At 36.8% G+C, this 17,905-nt stretch overlaps 1 protein-coding gene across 4 annotated transcripts in view; it reads left to right on the forward strand.

Annotated features, from left to right (window-relative positions):
- Positions 1-17,905, forward strand: part of PRKDC (protein kinase, DNA-activated, catalytic subunit) — a 206,530-nt gene that overhangs the window by 1,683 nt on the left and 186,942 nt on the right. For 3 of the 4 annotated variants that reach the window (XM_041769223.1, XM_041769224.1, XM_041769225.1), the window contains exons 2-16: positions 410-486; positions 585-677; positions 2,645-2,719; positions 3,475-3,583; positions 4,097-4,209; positions 4,296-4,395; positions 10,017-10,072; positions 10,160-10,190; positions 10,661-10,818; positions 11,376-11,522; positions 13,241-13,405; positions 13,878-14,046; positions 14,357-14,406; positions 15,018-15,143; positions 16,388-16,540. In XM_041769223.1, the coding sequence (XP_041625157.1) occupies positions 410-486; positions 585-677; positions 2,645-2,719; positions 3,475-3,583; positions 4,097-4,209; positions 4,296-4,395; positions 10,017-10,072; positions 10,160-10,190; positions 10,661-10,818; positions 11,376-11,522; positions 13,241-13,405; positions 13,878-14,046; positions 14,357-14,406; positions 15,018-15,143; positions 16,388-16,540 (1,622 nt within the window). The remainder of the gene's footprint in view (positions 1-409; positions 487-584; positions 678-2,644; positions 2,720-3,474; positions 3,584-4,096; positions 4,210-4,295; positions 4,396-10,016; positions 10,073-10,159; positions 10,191-10,660; positions 10,819-11,375; positions 11,523-13,240; positions 13,406-13,877; positions 14,047-14,356; positions 14,407-15,017; positions 15,144-16,387; positions 16,541-17,905) is intronic. The other variant, XM_041769226.1, reaches the window with a different exon arrangement.

The following is a 17,905-nucleotide window of genomic DNA, read 5'->3' on the forward strand; positions in this document are numbered from 1 at the left end:
CTGGGCTGAAGGCGGCGCTAAACCGCTGAGCCCCCGGGGCTGCCCTAATTTCCCTTTTTTTAAGGTCAGGTGACTAGCAACCTTAATTCCATTTGCAGCCTTAATTTTCTTTTTCTGTGTAAAGTTAGTGTATTCACACATGTTATATCATGATTAGAGCTCAGGTATCTTTGGGGCCATTATTCTGCTTGTGTCATCCCAGTGGAATATCATCTACAATTTCCTGTTTTCCTTGTTTAAATACAGCAGCCTTAAGTTAGTTTTTAATTTTTTAAATTGTTTATAAGGCTTATGTTATGTAATTATAATTTAATTGCTTATAAGGCTGAATTGAGAAACATGCAGCTCATTTAGGGTGGGTTTATGGGATGCTTCTTGGCGCTCTCTTACCTTATTTATTTTTGTTCAGCATTACAGACTTCCTTAGTTTTTTCCAAAGATTTCGGTTTGCTTGTATTTGTTCGGAAGTCACTTAGCATTGATGAAGTAAGTTGAAGATTTCATTTTCCTTTTCTTATATATTCCTGTATGCGGAAATAACTCTTCTGCTTACCCATATGTAATGTTTATTTCTTTCATTATAGTTTCGTGATTGTAGAGAAGAAGTCTTAAAATTTTTATATATTTTCTTAGAAAAAATTGGCGAGAAGATCACACCTTATTCTCTTGATATTAAGGTAAGGAGAAAAAAAAACGTATCTCATTATATACCAACATCGATTTTAACTTTTGCTGTAAGTTAAACTTGGATTTATATTTTATTCTTGCCTGTCTCATCGAGGATCTTATTTGTGCTTGATTATGGGCTAGAAATGAAGTGGTCTGTTCTTTTTAGGTTTACTAAGGTAAGGCCCTTGTCAAAAACTACTTTGATAACTGTTAACTTTTTACATGTAGGAAAATACAATTTTCTTTTTTTTAAGATTTTTTATTTATTCATTCATGAGAGACACACAGAGACACAGGCAGAGGGACAAGCAGGTTCCATGTGGGGGAGCCTGACGTGAGACTCCATCCCCGGTCTCCAGGATCACGCCCTGGGCTGAAGGTGGCGCTAAACCACTGAGCCACCTGGGGTGCCTGGATAATGCTTTTATAAAAAGTCATAGTAAATTAAATTGTGGAGAGATTTCAAAACACTTTAAAAACAGTTTTAAAGAATTCTCCTGCTGGGTACAATTTACATTTCATGCCCTTCATATGTGCTCTTTGGCAGCAGTTTGGAAAGTTTGCCTTTCCTGTGCTTCCCATTCTCTTCCCACCTGCCTTTCCCAGGTGTTGTCATAATTTACTGTGGAACTGGTAATCATAAATTCAGTTGTTCTTTCTCAGACTTGTTTATACTTTGAGCAGGTGCCACAAAGTAAGTTGTTTTTATTGGTTGTAAATTGCTTCTCATTCTTGGATGCTAAGATTTGATGAAGTATGTATTCAATCTGGGGTAATAGGCATAAATAGTTAATTAGCACATATTTTATATATGTGTTATATATATTGTATTTTTATAGTTGAGTAAGCTAGAGAAAAAAGTGGTATTCAGAAAATTGTGGGAGAAAATATATTTACAGTACTGTATTGAAAAAAAAATCTAAGTGGACCTGCGCAGTTCAAGCCTGTGCTCGAGTCAACTGTATCTTAAAAAATTGCTTCAACACTGGGAATAACTAACATTTGTAGAGTGCTTTAGAGTCTGCAAAGTTCTTTCATGTACAGTTCGTCTTACTTAATTTTACTGAAAGTCTGTGAAGTAGGTATCTTTAATCTTTTTAGCTTACAAATGAGACTAAAAAGTTAAGAAACTTCACCCAAAACTTGGAACCAGGTGGCCTCTCTCCGGAGTTCCTCATTGTTTTGTTAGTATGAGCTGTTTTACTGTGGAGTGCCAACCATTTCTCTTGGAATTGCTTTAGTTACCTTGTTAAGTATTTCATGCTTAGTTTCTTGATATATGGCAACAGGTGCTATGGGAGGTATGCAAGGAAGCATAACTTTTTTTTTTTTAAATCCTGCTTAGGTGTCCATTTACTTTGTGTTTTTGTGATTATTGTTGATATCATTACCATAGCATACTATATACATGCCTTCAGTAATTTTTTGTCTGTATATTTATATACTCTAATATACTCTTTTTTTTTTTTTAAAGATTTTATTTATCGGGCAGCCCTGGTGGCTCAGCGGTTTAGCGCCGCCTTCAGTCCAGGGCGTAATCCTGGAGACCTGGGATCGAGTCTCGTGTCGGGCTCCCTGCATGCAGCCTACTTCTCCCTCTGCCTGTATCTGTCTGTCTCTCTCTCTCTCTCTGTGTCTCTCATGAATAAATAAATTTTTTTATTTATTTACTCATGAGAGAGAGAGAGGGGCAGAGACACAGGCAGAGGGAGAAGCAGGCTCCATGCAGGGAGTCTGATGTGGGACTCGATCCCGGGACTACAGGATTATGCGCTGGGCCAAAGGCAGGCGCCAAACTGCTGAGCCACTCAGGCATCCCTCTGATATTATACTTTTAACAGCTGAATACTAAATTGTAGTACATCATAGATTGGTGTTGCTCCTTTCAGAGATGTACTTTTAGCTGTTGTGAAGTTTCAGTTTGAAGAACTAAGATCTTATTGATGATTTCGGTTTGTCTCCTTTTAAAACCTAGACTACTTGTACCAGTGTTTACACAAAGGATAAAGCTGCTAAATGTAAAATCCCAGCCCTAGATCTTCTTATTAAGGTAATTTTGTTGTTTCTAAGTACATGTGTTTCATATTAAACCTGTAACTTAAAAAGCGGAAAAATAGAGTTTTAAGTTAGGTTTTGAGGGTGAGATGTTAGAGGCTAGGCTTTGGTCACATTGATGTATGGACAAAATTTTCCAGTCATCACTTCCTAATACTGGGGCCTTTTGCTCTTACTGCCTTCTGGGTAGTAGAGGAAGGATTTGGGGTTGTAAGGGGAATTAAGAGGAAAAATAAGGAATTTACTGCCCCTCTGTTATTCTCTCACCATAACTCTTAAAAACCTAAGGCTGCTAAGAGTTGCCAGAATTCACATCATTGTAGGTCAGAGTTCTTTCTTAAACCTTAGCATGAAAATGGGTCTGTAAATTGTACTAAGTGCTTCTTGGGCGACTCACTCTCCCGTTTCTCAGATGTATGTCTTTTATTGTATCTCCATTTTAGAATTACTTAGGGTCTTGTTAGTCCTTGTCTTAAGTGCCTCCAAGAGAATGGTTCTTGTCATGTTGTTGGTTTCTTGGGAAGGTAAACTTAAGTGTACAGCCTCTTCCCCTTTGTAACGTGTTCTACCACCCACCTCAACCTCTGGCTTCTAAATAATCAGGCTAGATAGGAGTGCTGAGAAGCCAAAGACATTCCCTAGAGACATGTGGTTCTGGAGCTTTGTTGTGTAGAAACTGCAAAAAGTGCAAAAAAAAAAAGCCTTGTTGTTATTCTCCTGTTTAGACAATGCTAGTTTTTATTATTTTAGTTACTTCGGACTTTAAGAAGTTCTAGACTCATGGATGAATTTAGTATTGGAGAATTATTTAATAAATTCTATGGAGAACTTGCATTGAAAACAAAAATACAGGATACAGGTGAGATGTTTCAAACGTTAATTTTAAATATTTTAATAAATTGATGTTAAAAATTTAGTGTAAAACTTAGGTTTTCTCTACCAAAGCATTTATATGTTCTACAGAGGAATTCTTTTTGCTGAGAAAAAAAAAAAAATCCAAATAAAAACGTGTAAAATTCTGCTTATAAAAGTTTAGTCTTTATGAAATGATTTCTTTGAGTAGGGTCCACACTCACTGTGAACTCATGACCCTGAGAGTAAGAGGCGCATGCTCTATGGATTGAGCCAGGCAAACACTCCATGAAATGATTTCTTTAAATAGAAAACACAGAAAAGAAGAAAACTCACAACATATGTCAAATGTAACTGAGTTTACAACAGTAGATTGGCATAAAATTTATCAGGAAAGAAAGATTCTGGTCCTTAAAACTAATATTTTCTGTATCTTCGAAATTAAACATTCTTTGACTTTGTTATATGCTTTAATTTATTTAAATATAATTTTTTGACTTCTTTAAAATTTATTTTTCAGTATTAGAAAAAATATATGAGCTTCTAGGAGTATTAGCTGAAGTTCATCCTAGTGAGATGATAAATAATTCAGAAAAACTGTTCCGGGCTTTTCTGGGTGAACTTAAGATCCAGGTATGGCAAACTTTATGCTATTCTGCTTCCAAAGATTTCACTGTGTTTTTCTCTTTTAATGGTATCTTCTTTAAAACATTTTTTAGATGACATCAGCAATAAGAGAACCCAAACTGCCTGTTCTGGCAGGGTGTCTGAAGGGATTGTCTTCACTCATGTGTAACTTTACCAAATCCATGGAAGAAGGTATTGTTTGACTTTACTTGATTTTCTTCTTATTTCGAAAGCTATAATTCTAAAATGAATTGCTAGTTTATTTCTTTGAACTTTCAAACCAATTGTGGATTCACCATAGTTGTGAAAATTAATATAGAGAGGTTCCATTTGTCCTTAACCCACTTCCTACTAGTGATGACCTTTTCTATAACTAGTCCGGTAGCACAACCAGGATATTGACATCGATAAATCTACCAACCTTATCCACATTTTACACATTTTACACAGTTTTATGTGCATACGTTTGTGTATGTGTATTTCATTCTCTGCAGTCTTTGATGTACAATTTGTGTATGTACCAGTGCAGTCAAGATACTAAACAGTCTGCCACCATAAGGAGACTTCCTGCTATTCTTTCATAGCCAGTCACACTTAAGTGAATGACCCAGGTGCCCCTGAAATCATTTAAGTGCTATGCTTTTCCACACATATTCTAGAATAACTTTGTTCCTACAAAACACCTTACTTGGATTTTGATAGTCATTGCACCAAACTTGCATATTTATCTGGAGAGAACTGATATCTTTGCTATGCTGAATTTTCCAATCCATAACACAATTTCTCCATTTATTTAGGTCTTTGATTTCTTCATTATTAGGATACAGATTCTTGCCTATGAATTTTTTTATTTTTTAAATATTCATTCATCCATTCATTCTTTCATTCATTAATGAGAGACAGAGAGAGAGAGAGAGAGAGGCAGAGACACAGGCAGAGGGAGAAGCAGGCTCCATGCAGGGAGCCTGAAGTGGGACTTGATCCCTGGTCTCCAGGATCAGGCCCTGGGCTGAAGGTGGCACTAAACCGCTGAGCCACCTGGGCTGCCTCTTGCCTATGAATTTTAAAGTTTGTTTAATATGCTTTTCTTTATTGTTATCAATAATGTTTCCTTGTAATATCTCAGTTTTAGAGTATAAACTAAATTAGTGTTATGTGCATTATGAAATTCATTTCTTTTTAAAAGGCAGTGTAAATTTTTAACCCTACGAGATTCTTTAAGCAACAAAAAATTCCCTATCTTACGATTTCTGTTTAAGTAATTGCCAAATTTTTCTACCTCCTGTGTATTTGCTTTTATTAGATTGAAACTTAGGAAATTCCAGTGTCCAATATTTTTATATTCCAGTATCCAATGATTTTTGACCTACAAAAACAGTGATTTGATGTTTCAACCTAATATTTTTACTCATCCTTTTATTGCTTACCAAAGATGTAGTTGCTCTATATGATTTCTCTTTATTTTCTTTCTCATCTGTCCCATATTGTATTGCCAGCTTCCCATTTCATCAGGTTGCTCACAGATCACCTATTTGAAACCTTTATGGTTCCCCTGAGATGAGTCACTTCCTCTGGCTTTTGTATTCTTCTGTTACAGTACTTCCTATGATGTGTTTTTAATTTATTGGGTCATAACCAGTAAACCAGTGTTTATTTCTGTCACTTGAGCCTGCTGGCAGGTAATGTTGCTGATTTGTCTTTGTATTTGCTTGGCATATTAATTGATATTTAGTGAACATCTACAGTTTACGAAAAATAACAGCACTTATTTTATTGTTCATTTACCATGTGCTAAATACTATTCTAGAATAGTGCAAGGAAAATGCCAGTAATAATTCTCTACGACAGGTAATATCTCTATTTTCTAGATCAGGACACTAGAACTAAGACAAGTTACTTGCCCAAAGTCACACAACTGACATGGTAGCAGAGTAATGGCTCTCAGTGATGTCCTCATTCTAATCCATTGAAGCCTCTAGAAAGGAACACAGCCATGCTGACACCCTGATTTTACCTCCGTGAGACCCATTTCAGATTTCTCATCTGCAGAACTGTATAGTAACAAATTTGTGTTTTTTTAAGCCACTCACTTTGTGATGGTTTGTTATAGCAGCAATAGAAAATTGTGTAACCAATAAGTGGCAAGACTAGGATTTAAGCATTGGTCTGAGGCAGTAAATTTTTTTTTTTTCATCTTAAAGGTTATTTATTACTTATTTAAGGGAAAAAAGGAAGTACTCATGCCCATACACGTGAGCGGGGGAGAGGAAGAAGCAGGCTCCTCGTTGAGCAGGAAGCCCCATGTGGGGTTCGATCCTAGGACCCTGGGATCATGACCTGAGCTGAAGGCAGACGCTTAATAGACTGGGCTACCCAGGCACCTCCTCTGAGGCTCTAATTTATAGTTTTCCTGTCATGCCATGATAATGTGACATCAAGCACTAAATACTAATACTGATATTTTCATTCATACAGTATGTGTTTCTTGGGTGTCTTCTATGTAAAAAGTTATGAATTAGGTGTTAGACTCAGTAGTTAGAATCACCAGGTTTCTACCATCGTGAACTCAGTCTAGTAGAGGAAACAGACAATAGATGAACAAGCTATTGTAGATTTTAGGGTTTAGTTATGCAAACAGGTTGGGTACAGTGAATAGGAATATCAGAGTATGAAGAAGGTAGAGGATGTATATAGCCCGCTGGTTCTTTGCGCAGTATGTGGGGTCAGTGTGTGAGGGGCTTCTGAGCTTGCATTTCATTCCCAATGGCAGAAGAAACCATGTTTTTTTCTCCAGTGAATAGATATGGGCTAGTTGATGTTTTACAAGGGTCTACTTGACTGCTATTGGGTATGAGATTTGTTTTAGTGTAGGATTGAGAGACTTGGCTCTTTTTTTTTTTTTTTTTTTAAGTTTTTATTTATGATAGTCACACACACAGAGAGAGAGAGAGAGAGAGAGGCAGAGACACAGGCAGAGGGAGAAGCAGGCTCCATACACCGGGAGCCCGACGTGGGATTCGATCCCGGGTCTCCAGGATCGTGCCCTGGGCCAAAGGCAGGCGCCAAACCGCTGCGCCACCCAGGGATCCCGAGAGACTTGGCTCTTAAGTGTGGCTGCAAGCAACTGAAGTTGGTGCAGTGGTGTTTAAACTGTGTTGGACAGGTTTTAGGTAATAATGTGGCTTTCTGTTTTGGACATGTTGAACCATAGATGCCATGGGATGTCTCAGCTTAGATGTTAAGGGTACAGTTGTATACTTAAGACAGGATCTTGCAGGAGGAATTAGACTTTAAGATATAAATTTGGCAGTTTTCAGCATAGAGGTATTATGTTAGGCTGTGAATGTGAGCAAGATTAGCTGGGGAGTGGGTACAGAGAAACTGGGGCAAGGATGTAAAGGTGCTTTGCTCTGTGTGGAGTCTGAATACAAAGCCACCAGAGCTGCAGAGTGGGTCTACCTCAACAAGGGTAAGTTCAGTTGAGTGTCAGAGGACAAGCTAGGCAGAGCAGGTTAAGGAGTAGTAAGGTGAAGACAAGGTGGAATGGAAGGGAGGAAGTGGAGGCTATCAGCAGAAAACCTTTTAGAGGAATCTTAATGGAGGAGACCAAAGAAACATGGGATAACTGATGGGAGCTATAGGAGAAAGGGTTTTTAGAAGTAGGTACCAGAATTTGTATACTCAGGTTCCTAGCCGCGCTATCCATAATAGCTAAAAGGGAGAAACAACCCAAGTGTCCATCAACAGATGAATGGATAAACAAATGTAGTATAAACACAGAATATTATTCAGTCTCAGAGAAGGAAGGAAATACACTCCTCTGCTATAACACGTGGGCTTGAGGACATTCTGCTAAGTGAGGTAAGTCAGTCACAAAGGTATAAATACTGTATGAGGTAGCAGGAACAGGGAAATTTATTGGTTCAGAAAGTAGAATCGGGTTACCAGGGGGTGGGGGTAGGGGAGTTAGTGTTTAATGTGTACAGCCTTGGGGATCCCTGGGTGGCGCAGCAGTTTGGCGCCTGCCTTTGGCCCAGGGCGCGATCCTGGAGACCCGGGATCGAGTCCCACGTCGGGCTCCCGGTGCATGGAGCCTGCTTCTCCCTCTGCCTGTGTCTCTGCCTATCTCTCTCTCTCTCTCTCTCTCTCTGTGACTATCATAAATAAATAAAAAAATTAAAAATGTGTACAGCCTTTCTGTAGGGGATGATGAAATTTTTTTGGGTATAGGTAATGGTGGCGAGTACACAATAATGTGAATATTTAACACCACTGAATTGTATGTATACTTACACGTGGTTAACATGGTAAATGCTTCATTATGTATATTTACCACAACAACAAAATAAATACAAGAGCATGCTTGTCGAGGGAGTAGTCCACTAGAAGGCAGAGGTGGAAAAAAAAAAAGCAGAGGTGGACACAGGAGAGTGGACAGTGGGAGGCGGAGTCTAAGGAAGGTCATAGAGGTGATGTCCATTCCCACAACTGGGAGCTCAAGCCCTGGCGTTCCTGCACCTCCCTGTGTTCACCTGAGTCCACACATTCTAGACCAGCTATGCACTGATGAGTACCTCGTGCCTTTGAGTCTGTTCACCTGTGTTTACATGGTCACTTTCTTTTTTTTTTTTTTCTACATGGTCAGTTTCTATTAGTATCAGAATGACCTTTTTATGAATTAGTTCCTATTCTTTTAGGTCTAGCTCAACTGTTGTCTGTAAATCTTGTCTTGAATACTCAGAGCTGAAGATATCTCTCCTTATATTTAAAATCCCGAAGGAGCTTTTAAAATATCTCTTTTATGGAATGATCCTACAGATGTGCTGATGTGTCAGTCCTCTGAAGCCCTCTCTGACCTCTTCTCTATCTGTCTTCTGTCACAGTTGGGCTCTGTTTTTAAATGTATCAGTCCTTTCGATCAAAGTAAACTATCTTTGAGCTTTTGCTGTTTGCAAGTCTCTGTTCCAAGGTTAGATAACTTAGCGATAAGTAAAGCTTGATTTCTGGACAGCTGTAGTGAATACTGGTGGGAGACAGTTAAATAGTAGCGAGGTCTGTCAGGTCAGCATAAGAGCCTTGGGTTATACTTGTGTAGCTGCTTTCTCTTTAGGTAAGTTTATTAAGGTCAAAGATCACATTTTATTCGCATTTGTAAATACCATAGTAATTTGGCATGTATCGTATGCTGAATACAAGCCTGGCAGTACAGGGATGATGATCATGTGCTTGACCTTTTTTTTTTTTTTTATTTTTATTTTTATTTTTTTTTTGACCTTTTTTTTTTTTAAAAAAAAGATTTTATTTGACAAAGAGAGTAACAGAGAGAGAGAAAAGCAGGGGGGAAGGGTAGAGGGAGAAGCAGACTCCCTGGTGAGCAAGGGGCCTGATGCGGGGCTTAATCCCAGAACTCTGGGATCATGACCTGAGCCAAAGGCTGATGCTTAACCATCTGAGCCACCCAGGCACCCCATGTGCTTGACCTTATATAATCTTCCATACGACTATCAAAGAAGCTATACAATGTTCCTTTTTATAGATAAGAAAACTGAAGCTCTGAGAGATTACCTAACAGAGCTTGTAAGTGATGAGGTGGATTTGAAACCCATGTCCTTGTCACTCAACATTTTCTTCTTTCTTTACTGTAATAATAATGTCAGCAGTCATAGCTTGCAGCTCTCCAGCTGAAGTGAATGATAGAAGACATGCTTCCTGTATTCAAGGAAATAAAACTGTTGGTTGTAAAGCATTTGTGAGGTTTGTCAGATGGTACTGTTGGGATTTTTAATGGAGACTTCTTTTTGTTTTTTCCCCAGATCCCCAGACTTCGAGGGAAATTTTTGATTTTGCATTAAAGGCAATTCGTCCTCAGGTAGGATTAATATTACTCTTAATTCTTTCATAGCTGAGACTTGAAAGTTTCAAACCTTGATGGTAATTTTTGAAATTTCTTTAATAGATTGACCTGAAGAGATATGCTGTCCCCTTAGGTAAGATTGTATATATAACAAGGTGGAATATTTCAGATTTTTGAATTAATGTCATGATTAAACTTTTGCTTAAACTGTAAGTGAAGTATGTCTTGGATGTTTCACATACAGTTACTTACGGAGAGGCTTTTGGAGGCTTTGTTTTTGGCACACAACTCCAGTTAGGTGGTCACTTAAATGACATGGCTTAAACAGTGCTACTTTAGAGCATCTTTAGGGGATCCTGATTGTTTGATACTGACTTTATCTAAATAAATCCTGATCCTACTTCTGAACTTAGTTTTGGAGATCACTGGCCTATTGATTCAAGTGTAGGTTCGCAGTGTTAGAACTCTGATCAGGATCCCTAAAGTTATAATGATAGTGGATCTTCATGAACAGTTTTAGTTTTGACATGTACTTGAAGCTTTCTTAGTTTTTGATTCTGCTTTTTGTTATTCTATTTTAACTGATGGTTTTTGCAATTGCAGCTGGCTTGTGCTTATTTACCCTGCATGCATCTCAGTTTAGCACCTGCCTTCTGGACAACTATGTTTCTTTATTTGAAGTGCTGTCAAAATGGTGTAGCCATACAAATGTAGAAATGAAAAAAGCTGCACATTCAGCTCTGGAATCTTTTCTGAAACAGGTATTCAACTTTTATTTAAAAATACTTTTTCCATACAAAAAATTAAATTCAGTTTTGTGCATGCACATTTGAAAGATGAATACAGGTTGATCTATTAGCTTTTATAGTATTGAAATGGAAAAGCTTGGTTATTAATCGGCTCTGTTTTGTGTTGCCCTAATGAGTCACTGAGTCTGTTACTCCTGAACTCGCTGGCCACTGGGCCTGCATGACTCTGTAGTGTGCTGAGTTATAGACGAGTTCTAACTATGCTTTCATCTTCATCAAGGAGCCTAAATTCAAATCTGGTTTTTGTTCACGTCTTTTTGCACTGGCCTGGTCTCTTTCAGTGCTTTCCTCTAGGAAAAATGCATCACATGTAATAAAGTGTCTTTTCTGAACTTGATGCAGACTAAATGAATTGAAGTGGTAGCTGTTTATCAATAAAAGATATTGTGTAGAATTATAACAATGTATTGAAAATATTTAATTAAACAATTCTAGCCTTTTTACACTTTAATAGATTCCTTTGTTTTGCTATTAAATATTTCTAAAATGTAAATATTATGCAATTGCAGATTTCTTTTATGGTGGCAAAAGATGCAGAAATGCATAAGAGTAAGCTACAGTACTTCATGGAGCAATTCTATGGAATCATCAGGAACATGGATTCAAACAGCAAGGATTTATCCATTGCAATTCGAGGATATGGACTTTTTGCAGGAGTATGTCTCATTAATTTATTCTTTTTAGAATAAACACTCATTGTGAGTGTTTAAAAGAATATAATTATTGCATTTTTGAATAGCATCTCATGCTTGTGACAATACTTTGTTACTTGCTTTGTTGTTTCAGTGCCAACTATGTACTAGGATTCTGTAGACATATTCTCTCAAATTTTCATTATAGATTTTTAGGAGTACTATTTCACTTTTAACAAATGAGGAAACTGAGACTTAGAGAAATTAGGTAACTTGTAAAAGAACACACAGTAATTTACAGAGCCAAGATGTAAATTCAAGTCTAAAGACTGGAAAACAGTACGCTTTTTCCACTAAACTGTGCTGCCCACTATTTATGAAGTAAAATTATAATTTATGTCACTCGGTGTTTTAGAAAGAGAGGTTCTTATGACAGAAGTATATAGTTAAGAATATTGTTGGAGTGCTTGGGTGGCTCAGTTGGTTGAGCGTCCAACTCTTGATTTCCGCTTGGGTTATGATCTCAGGGTTGTGAGATGGAGCTCCACATTAGACTCTGTGCTTGGGCATGGAACCTACTCAAGAGTCTCTGTCTCTGGGGTGCCTGGGTGGCTCAGTGTTGAGTGTCTGCCTTTGGCTTAGGTCCTGATCCCAGAGTCCTGGGATTGAGTCCCATATCAGGTTCCCCGCAGGGAGCCTGCTTCTCCCTCTGCCTGTGTCTCTGCCTTTCTCTCTGGGTCTCTCATGAACAAAAAAAAAAAAAAAAAAAAATTCTCTCCCCCCCGCCTTCTTTGTCCCTCTCTTTAAAAAAAAAAAAGTATTAAAAAAAGATTGATAATAACTATAGTTATTTCCTTCTTGGTGGATCTCTATGACTTCTACTTTACAGAGAAAAATGACTTCCTGTCTCTCTATGGATTTACCCATTGGTGTCTACTTCCTTTTTCAGGGAAGGAGAGACCCTCTTCCCAGCTTTCTGCTCTCATAACTCATTCCATTTCTGATCATTTCCTCGTTTGCTTCCAGATGATTCTCCCTCCTCTTGCTTTATTTAATCTTCATTTGTCTCTGTTGGCTCCTTTGAATATATGTAGGGCAGAAGAACCAGTATGTGAGAAAGCTCAGAGGTAAATAAGAGCTTGGAATTTTCAACTTTATGCACTATGGTGTAACCAACTTCAATTTGTTCACTATAGAATATGTTTACAGTGTGGCTGGAGCATGATATATCAAGAAAAAGGGAAAGGACTCTAAAAAGATTAACTAGTCAGATTCTCAGGGAAGCTAGTTTAGATCTGAGGTCCAAAGAAGCCTTTGAAAAATCTGAAGCTGGATGGTAGCATTATCAGATTTGTGAGTTACAAAGATGGCTCTGGGTATAGTGTGCAGAGTGGTGTAGTAGTGTATTCCAGCTTTAAGTTTACTTCCTGGTTTCCCTTGTCTAGGTGACTAGCCTCTCAGGGTACAGTCTACCTCTTATTTGTCTTTGATGGCTACCAGTGTCTAGAATAGTTGGCTATCAATAGATTCCTTGTATATAAATACATATTTACAGTATATTTACAGATTATTTTTAAAAGCATTTTATGAGATTTAAAAGCATATATTGTATTTTATAACTTTGATCTCCATTGAAAAGCTTAATATTCAGCTTATAATCACATGGCTTAATGTGACACCTTAAATATCATTGTTTTGATATTGATAAGATTGATAAAGACTTTTGTTTACCTTTCTGAAAGCCTTGCAAGGTTATAAATGCAAAAGATGTTGACTTCATGTACATAGAGCTCATTCAGCGCTGCAAGCAGCTGTTCCTCACCCAGATAGACACTGTTGATGACCACGTTTACCACATGCCAAGTTTCCTCCAGTCTATTGCAAGTGTCTTGCTTTACCTTGATAGAGTAAGTGAAATAGTTAATTAAACAAGGACAATTTTAACTATTTAATTTCAGATAACTATTTAACTAATTCTTCAGATAACTTGACGGAGTCATATGAATTGTATGCATTTAGTACAGGCACCATTGTGATCAAGGTGACATTTTTAATTAAGTACTTTGTGTTAATAGACTTATTGTCACGAAACTTTTTGTTATCCAAAACAGGAGAAATTTATTACTTATTTTATCTTTCTAAAAGATTAAGATTGCTGCTTTGGATAGAATTGCACCTAAGTATCATTCAGACAGTTTTACTCTGATTTTTTAGGCCGTCACAATAAATGTTAAGTTTACTAGTGGATTAGATATAAGCCAGGTCTTTCATTTAGCTAATATATGTCCACTTGGATTGTAATTACTTTGGATATTTGTATTATTCCTATATTTATCTTTTCCCTCCTCTAACTTTTAGTTTGCTCTCCATTTTTGGTAGGTTCCTGAGGTGTATACACCGGTTCTGGAACATCTCATGGTGGCACAGATAGACAGTTTCCCACAGTATAGTCCAAAAATGCAGTCAGTGTGTTGTAAAGCCCTAGTAAAAGTTTTCCTAGCCCTAGGTGGAAAAGGACCAGTTCTCTGGAATTGCATCAGTACTGTGGGTAAGTGTGGAACTCACCCTTGTTTTTATGATGATGCATGATCATGTTGTTAACATGTTGTTTGATAGAGATATCTTTCATGTCTTTTGATGCCTCTTGGAGAACTAATGTTTTGGTGGATCAAAACCATGTTTTTGCATCCTTTTTTTGAATCTTTTTTTTTTTCATCCTTTTGCTTCTGAATCTTAGTAGTCCAAAATTTTAAAGTAAAGATATTAACTAACTTAAAGGAAAAAATTTAGAGGTACAGTTACATTCAGTGAAATAATGGTTTACTTATTTTATTTTTGTTTTCATTTTCTTTTCTCAGTGCATCAGGGTTTAATCAGAATATGTTCTAAGCCAGTGATCCTTCAAAAGGTAAATTCTGAATCTAATGTTTTAATATTTAGTCTTTTGTCACTGAAAGTTAGCAGTGATACTGGGGTTTGTGGTCTGTAAATATACAAAAATGGCCTTTTTAGTTATTAGCCATGCCTTACATTCTGAAAAGTCTGGGATATAGTGCCTCTCTATTTTTTCAGGTGAATAAACTTCTCTTGAGTTATGGAACACCCTTAAATGTAACTTTACTATTATTTACATATTTTTGTATGAACGGAATATTTTCTTTCTTGAAACTCTGAGACAAAATACTTAGTTGTATCATGGGAGGCATATCTTCGTTACTTGAAGTAACAGGAAATAGGGTGAAGTAGGAGATGGACCTGAGTAGGAAAGTGAGATCAATGACTCACAACACATTCCTCATTTTAAATATTTGTTCTTGCACCTCTCTTAGTCCCAGTTAGAAAAATCATGGTTTCTTTTTCAGCTTGCTTTCTTATCCTTTCATGCTATACTGTCTTAATCAAATTACAGTCTCCTAATGATGTTTTAGCTTAGAAAACTCTGAAAGTTAGAATGTTCTAGCAGCCATGCTTATTTTGTGAATCCAGCAGTGTATATTGGTATGTTGTCTTCCTGCCCAGGGTGTTGAGTCTGAACCTGAAGAGTATCGTGCATCAGGGGAAGTTAGAACTGGCAAATGGAAAGTGCCCACATATAAAGACTATTTGGATCTTTTTAGAAGTCTCCTGAGTTGTGACCAGATGATGGTAAAAATGACTTATTTTAAAGCTATGAAAGTACCCTCGTTCCTCTAATTAGTCTCTATAATTTTACTCTTAGGACTTTGTTTCAGAACTACGTTTTATTAACTTTTTTTTTTAAGTACTTTGAGTAATAAAAAATTAAAATGATATAAGTTAGGAATAAAGTCATAGAAATCACATAAACGTAATAATTGCTGTAGCTGAGTCCTCGTTTTATCTGTGAGTAGTATGTTTCATGCTAATTTATTCTTCCTAACAGATCCAGCCTCTAGATAACAGAAGTATAACAATATTGTCACTATGGGAGAACTATTCTTTTATTTGTTAAAGATGAAGATTAAAAAACATAGATCAATCTTACTGATTCAATAGGTGTGAAGAAGATTGGTGCATGGTTATTTACATTATTTATGATTAGAATAATGCCTCCTGTTTGATATTAATGATGTTCATTAATGTCTGTTTTATACTTGCTTCTGGCCACCATTTTATCATAGACTTTGACAAAGCATTATAGCCTAGGAAAGTCTTTGTCTATAGATGATTTCTATCCTGTGAAAAATCTTAGGAGTTTTTAGTTGTTTTCATTTTGAGGCAAAATAGTATAGCACTTTTAGTAATTTTACCTATAATATTTCTTTCTTATGTGTGGCGTTAATTATTCCTATATTTTGAGGTTAAGTTAACATAGAATATTTGACTGAGTAAAGGCAGAGTAATTAGCCTATATTTTTGGAATAGTGGAATAGTTTCACTTAAAAAGAAGTGATAAATTATACTTTTAAATTCATTCTGAGTGTAGGTATACATTTATTCACATGTATGTATGCTTACGTGTGTGTATATGTATATGCATGCATGCATATTTATGTTTGTATATATAAAGGTACATGCATTTGTATTTCCACAAATATAAGTACATAATGTATACGTGTGTATAGTATACATATGTGTTTTTCTGCACACACATTAAGTGAGATAAATGCTTTGACAAGAATTGGCTTAAATCTTCGCATTTGCTACTGTGTTCTTAGTATGTGTTACATACCCGGGTAGGTCATATCTGTCTGAAATGATATTGTCCTGATAATTTAGGAAAGTGTCTACATTTTGTAGCTTCAAAACTTTTAGGTAAATCTGTTATAGTTTACACAGAAGTTTCTGTAATACCTAAATATGTATATGCATAGTTATACTGATACTTTTTTGCATAAATTTTGAAGTTCATTACTTTTCTTTATTTAAAGGATTCTCTTTTAGCAGATGAAGCATTTCTCTTTGTGAATTCCTCACTTCAAAATTTGAATCGTTTGCTATATGATGAATTTGTCAAATCAGTTTTGAAGATTATTGAGAAATTGGATCTTACGCTAGAGAAACGGAATGTTGGGGAACATGAGGTTAGAAGTTTTTGTCAGTAATAATTTTGTATCATTTTTTATGCCAGCTCTCTTTGTATGTAAGCATCCCAGGGGAAAATAGCACATTTGTAGAGATTGCAGGAAATTGATTTCTATGGCATCCGTGTGTGTCATGGATACTTTGCTGTTTGACTAGCCCAGTGTGTTGAAAATGTTATATGTAGATTTGCTCAAAAAGTAATTTATATGTTTAATGTCTTAAAATCACTTATTTTAAAAAAATTGTTTACTGGGCTTGTTACTTATTTTTTAGCAATTGTAAAGTGTCATCTTAATTTGTGTAGAGGGGACTTCTTGCAATAGGGTAGGGAAAGCTGGGATTCCTCTTGTTCGTAGCTAAGGAAACTCCAAAGTCTGGGTGCAAAGTGCTAAATGTACTCTCAAACTAGTAGAATATAGGCAATAGGCAGAAAAGAAAGAACATCTTCACTTGTTTCTGTACCCAACTTCCTGGCCTGGATGGAATGTAAGTCGTGGTTTAAGGCTGCCAGATAGAAACTGCTTTGCTCTTATCTGAGGATAAGTTTTAGTAAAACACCGTGGTAATGACACTAGTGTTGAAGGGCTTGAGTTCCAGTGGAAAAATGTAATTTGCTTTTCAGCCCAGTGATTTCTTTTCCCTTAGGTTAGATTATGTCTGTTAGTACATATGTACTTCCACTGCAGTATCATGAAGTTAGACGAGACATTCGGGTGGGTATGCAGAAGATAAATAAAGGACATGATAGAAGGCTGTCGCATTGACTGTGTTGCATTTGTTTTGTTCTATTTTTTTATGCTGGCTTGATGGGAACACCAGTGTATTTTATTGCTTTTTATGTTTTGTGTATGTATAAAATAATCTTTTGGATTATTTTCAACTTGCTGAAAGGGGCTTCCTGGAACTGTGTTAGTCAACAAACCTGCTTCTTAGGACACTTGTCTTTGTCACTTTGTCTTCAGTGACTTCCTTTGCACTTTCTTTCTCCTCTTATTTTCTGCTTTCTCCTGTTTCCTAACCTTTTTTACTTCACCTCCAGCAGGTCAGTTGTCACCTCAGTGAGCATTTCCCAAGTAAGCCTACCCTTACCCTCCTTTACAGCTTCCAGTCTGTTTGTTTGTTTCTTTTTTTGAGATTTACTTATTTGAGAAAGCACGAGTGCACACGCGAGTTGGGGGAGGGGCAGAGGGAAAGAATCTCTAAGCAGACATCCCCCCAGTGAAAGCAGAGCTCAACACAGGGCTTGGTCTCAGGACCCTGAAATCATGACCTGAGCTGAAATCAAGAGTCAGCTGCTTAGCTGACTGAGCCACACCCAGGTGCTCCCCAGTCTGTATTTCTAACTGCTGTTTAACATTTGCACC

The sequence above is a fragment of the Vulpes lagopus genome, chromosome 9, assembly GCF_018345385.1.
Source record: "Vulpes lagopus strain Blue_001 chromosome 9, ASM1834538v1, whole genome shotgun sequence".
NCBI classification, from domain to species: Eukaryota; Metazoa; Chordata; class Mammalia; order Carnivora; family Canidae; genus Vulpes; species Vulpes lagopus.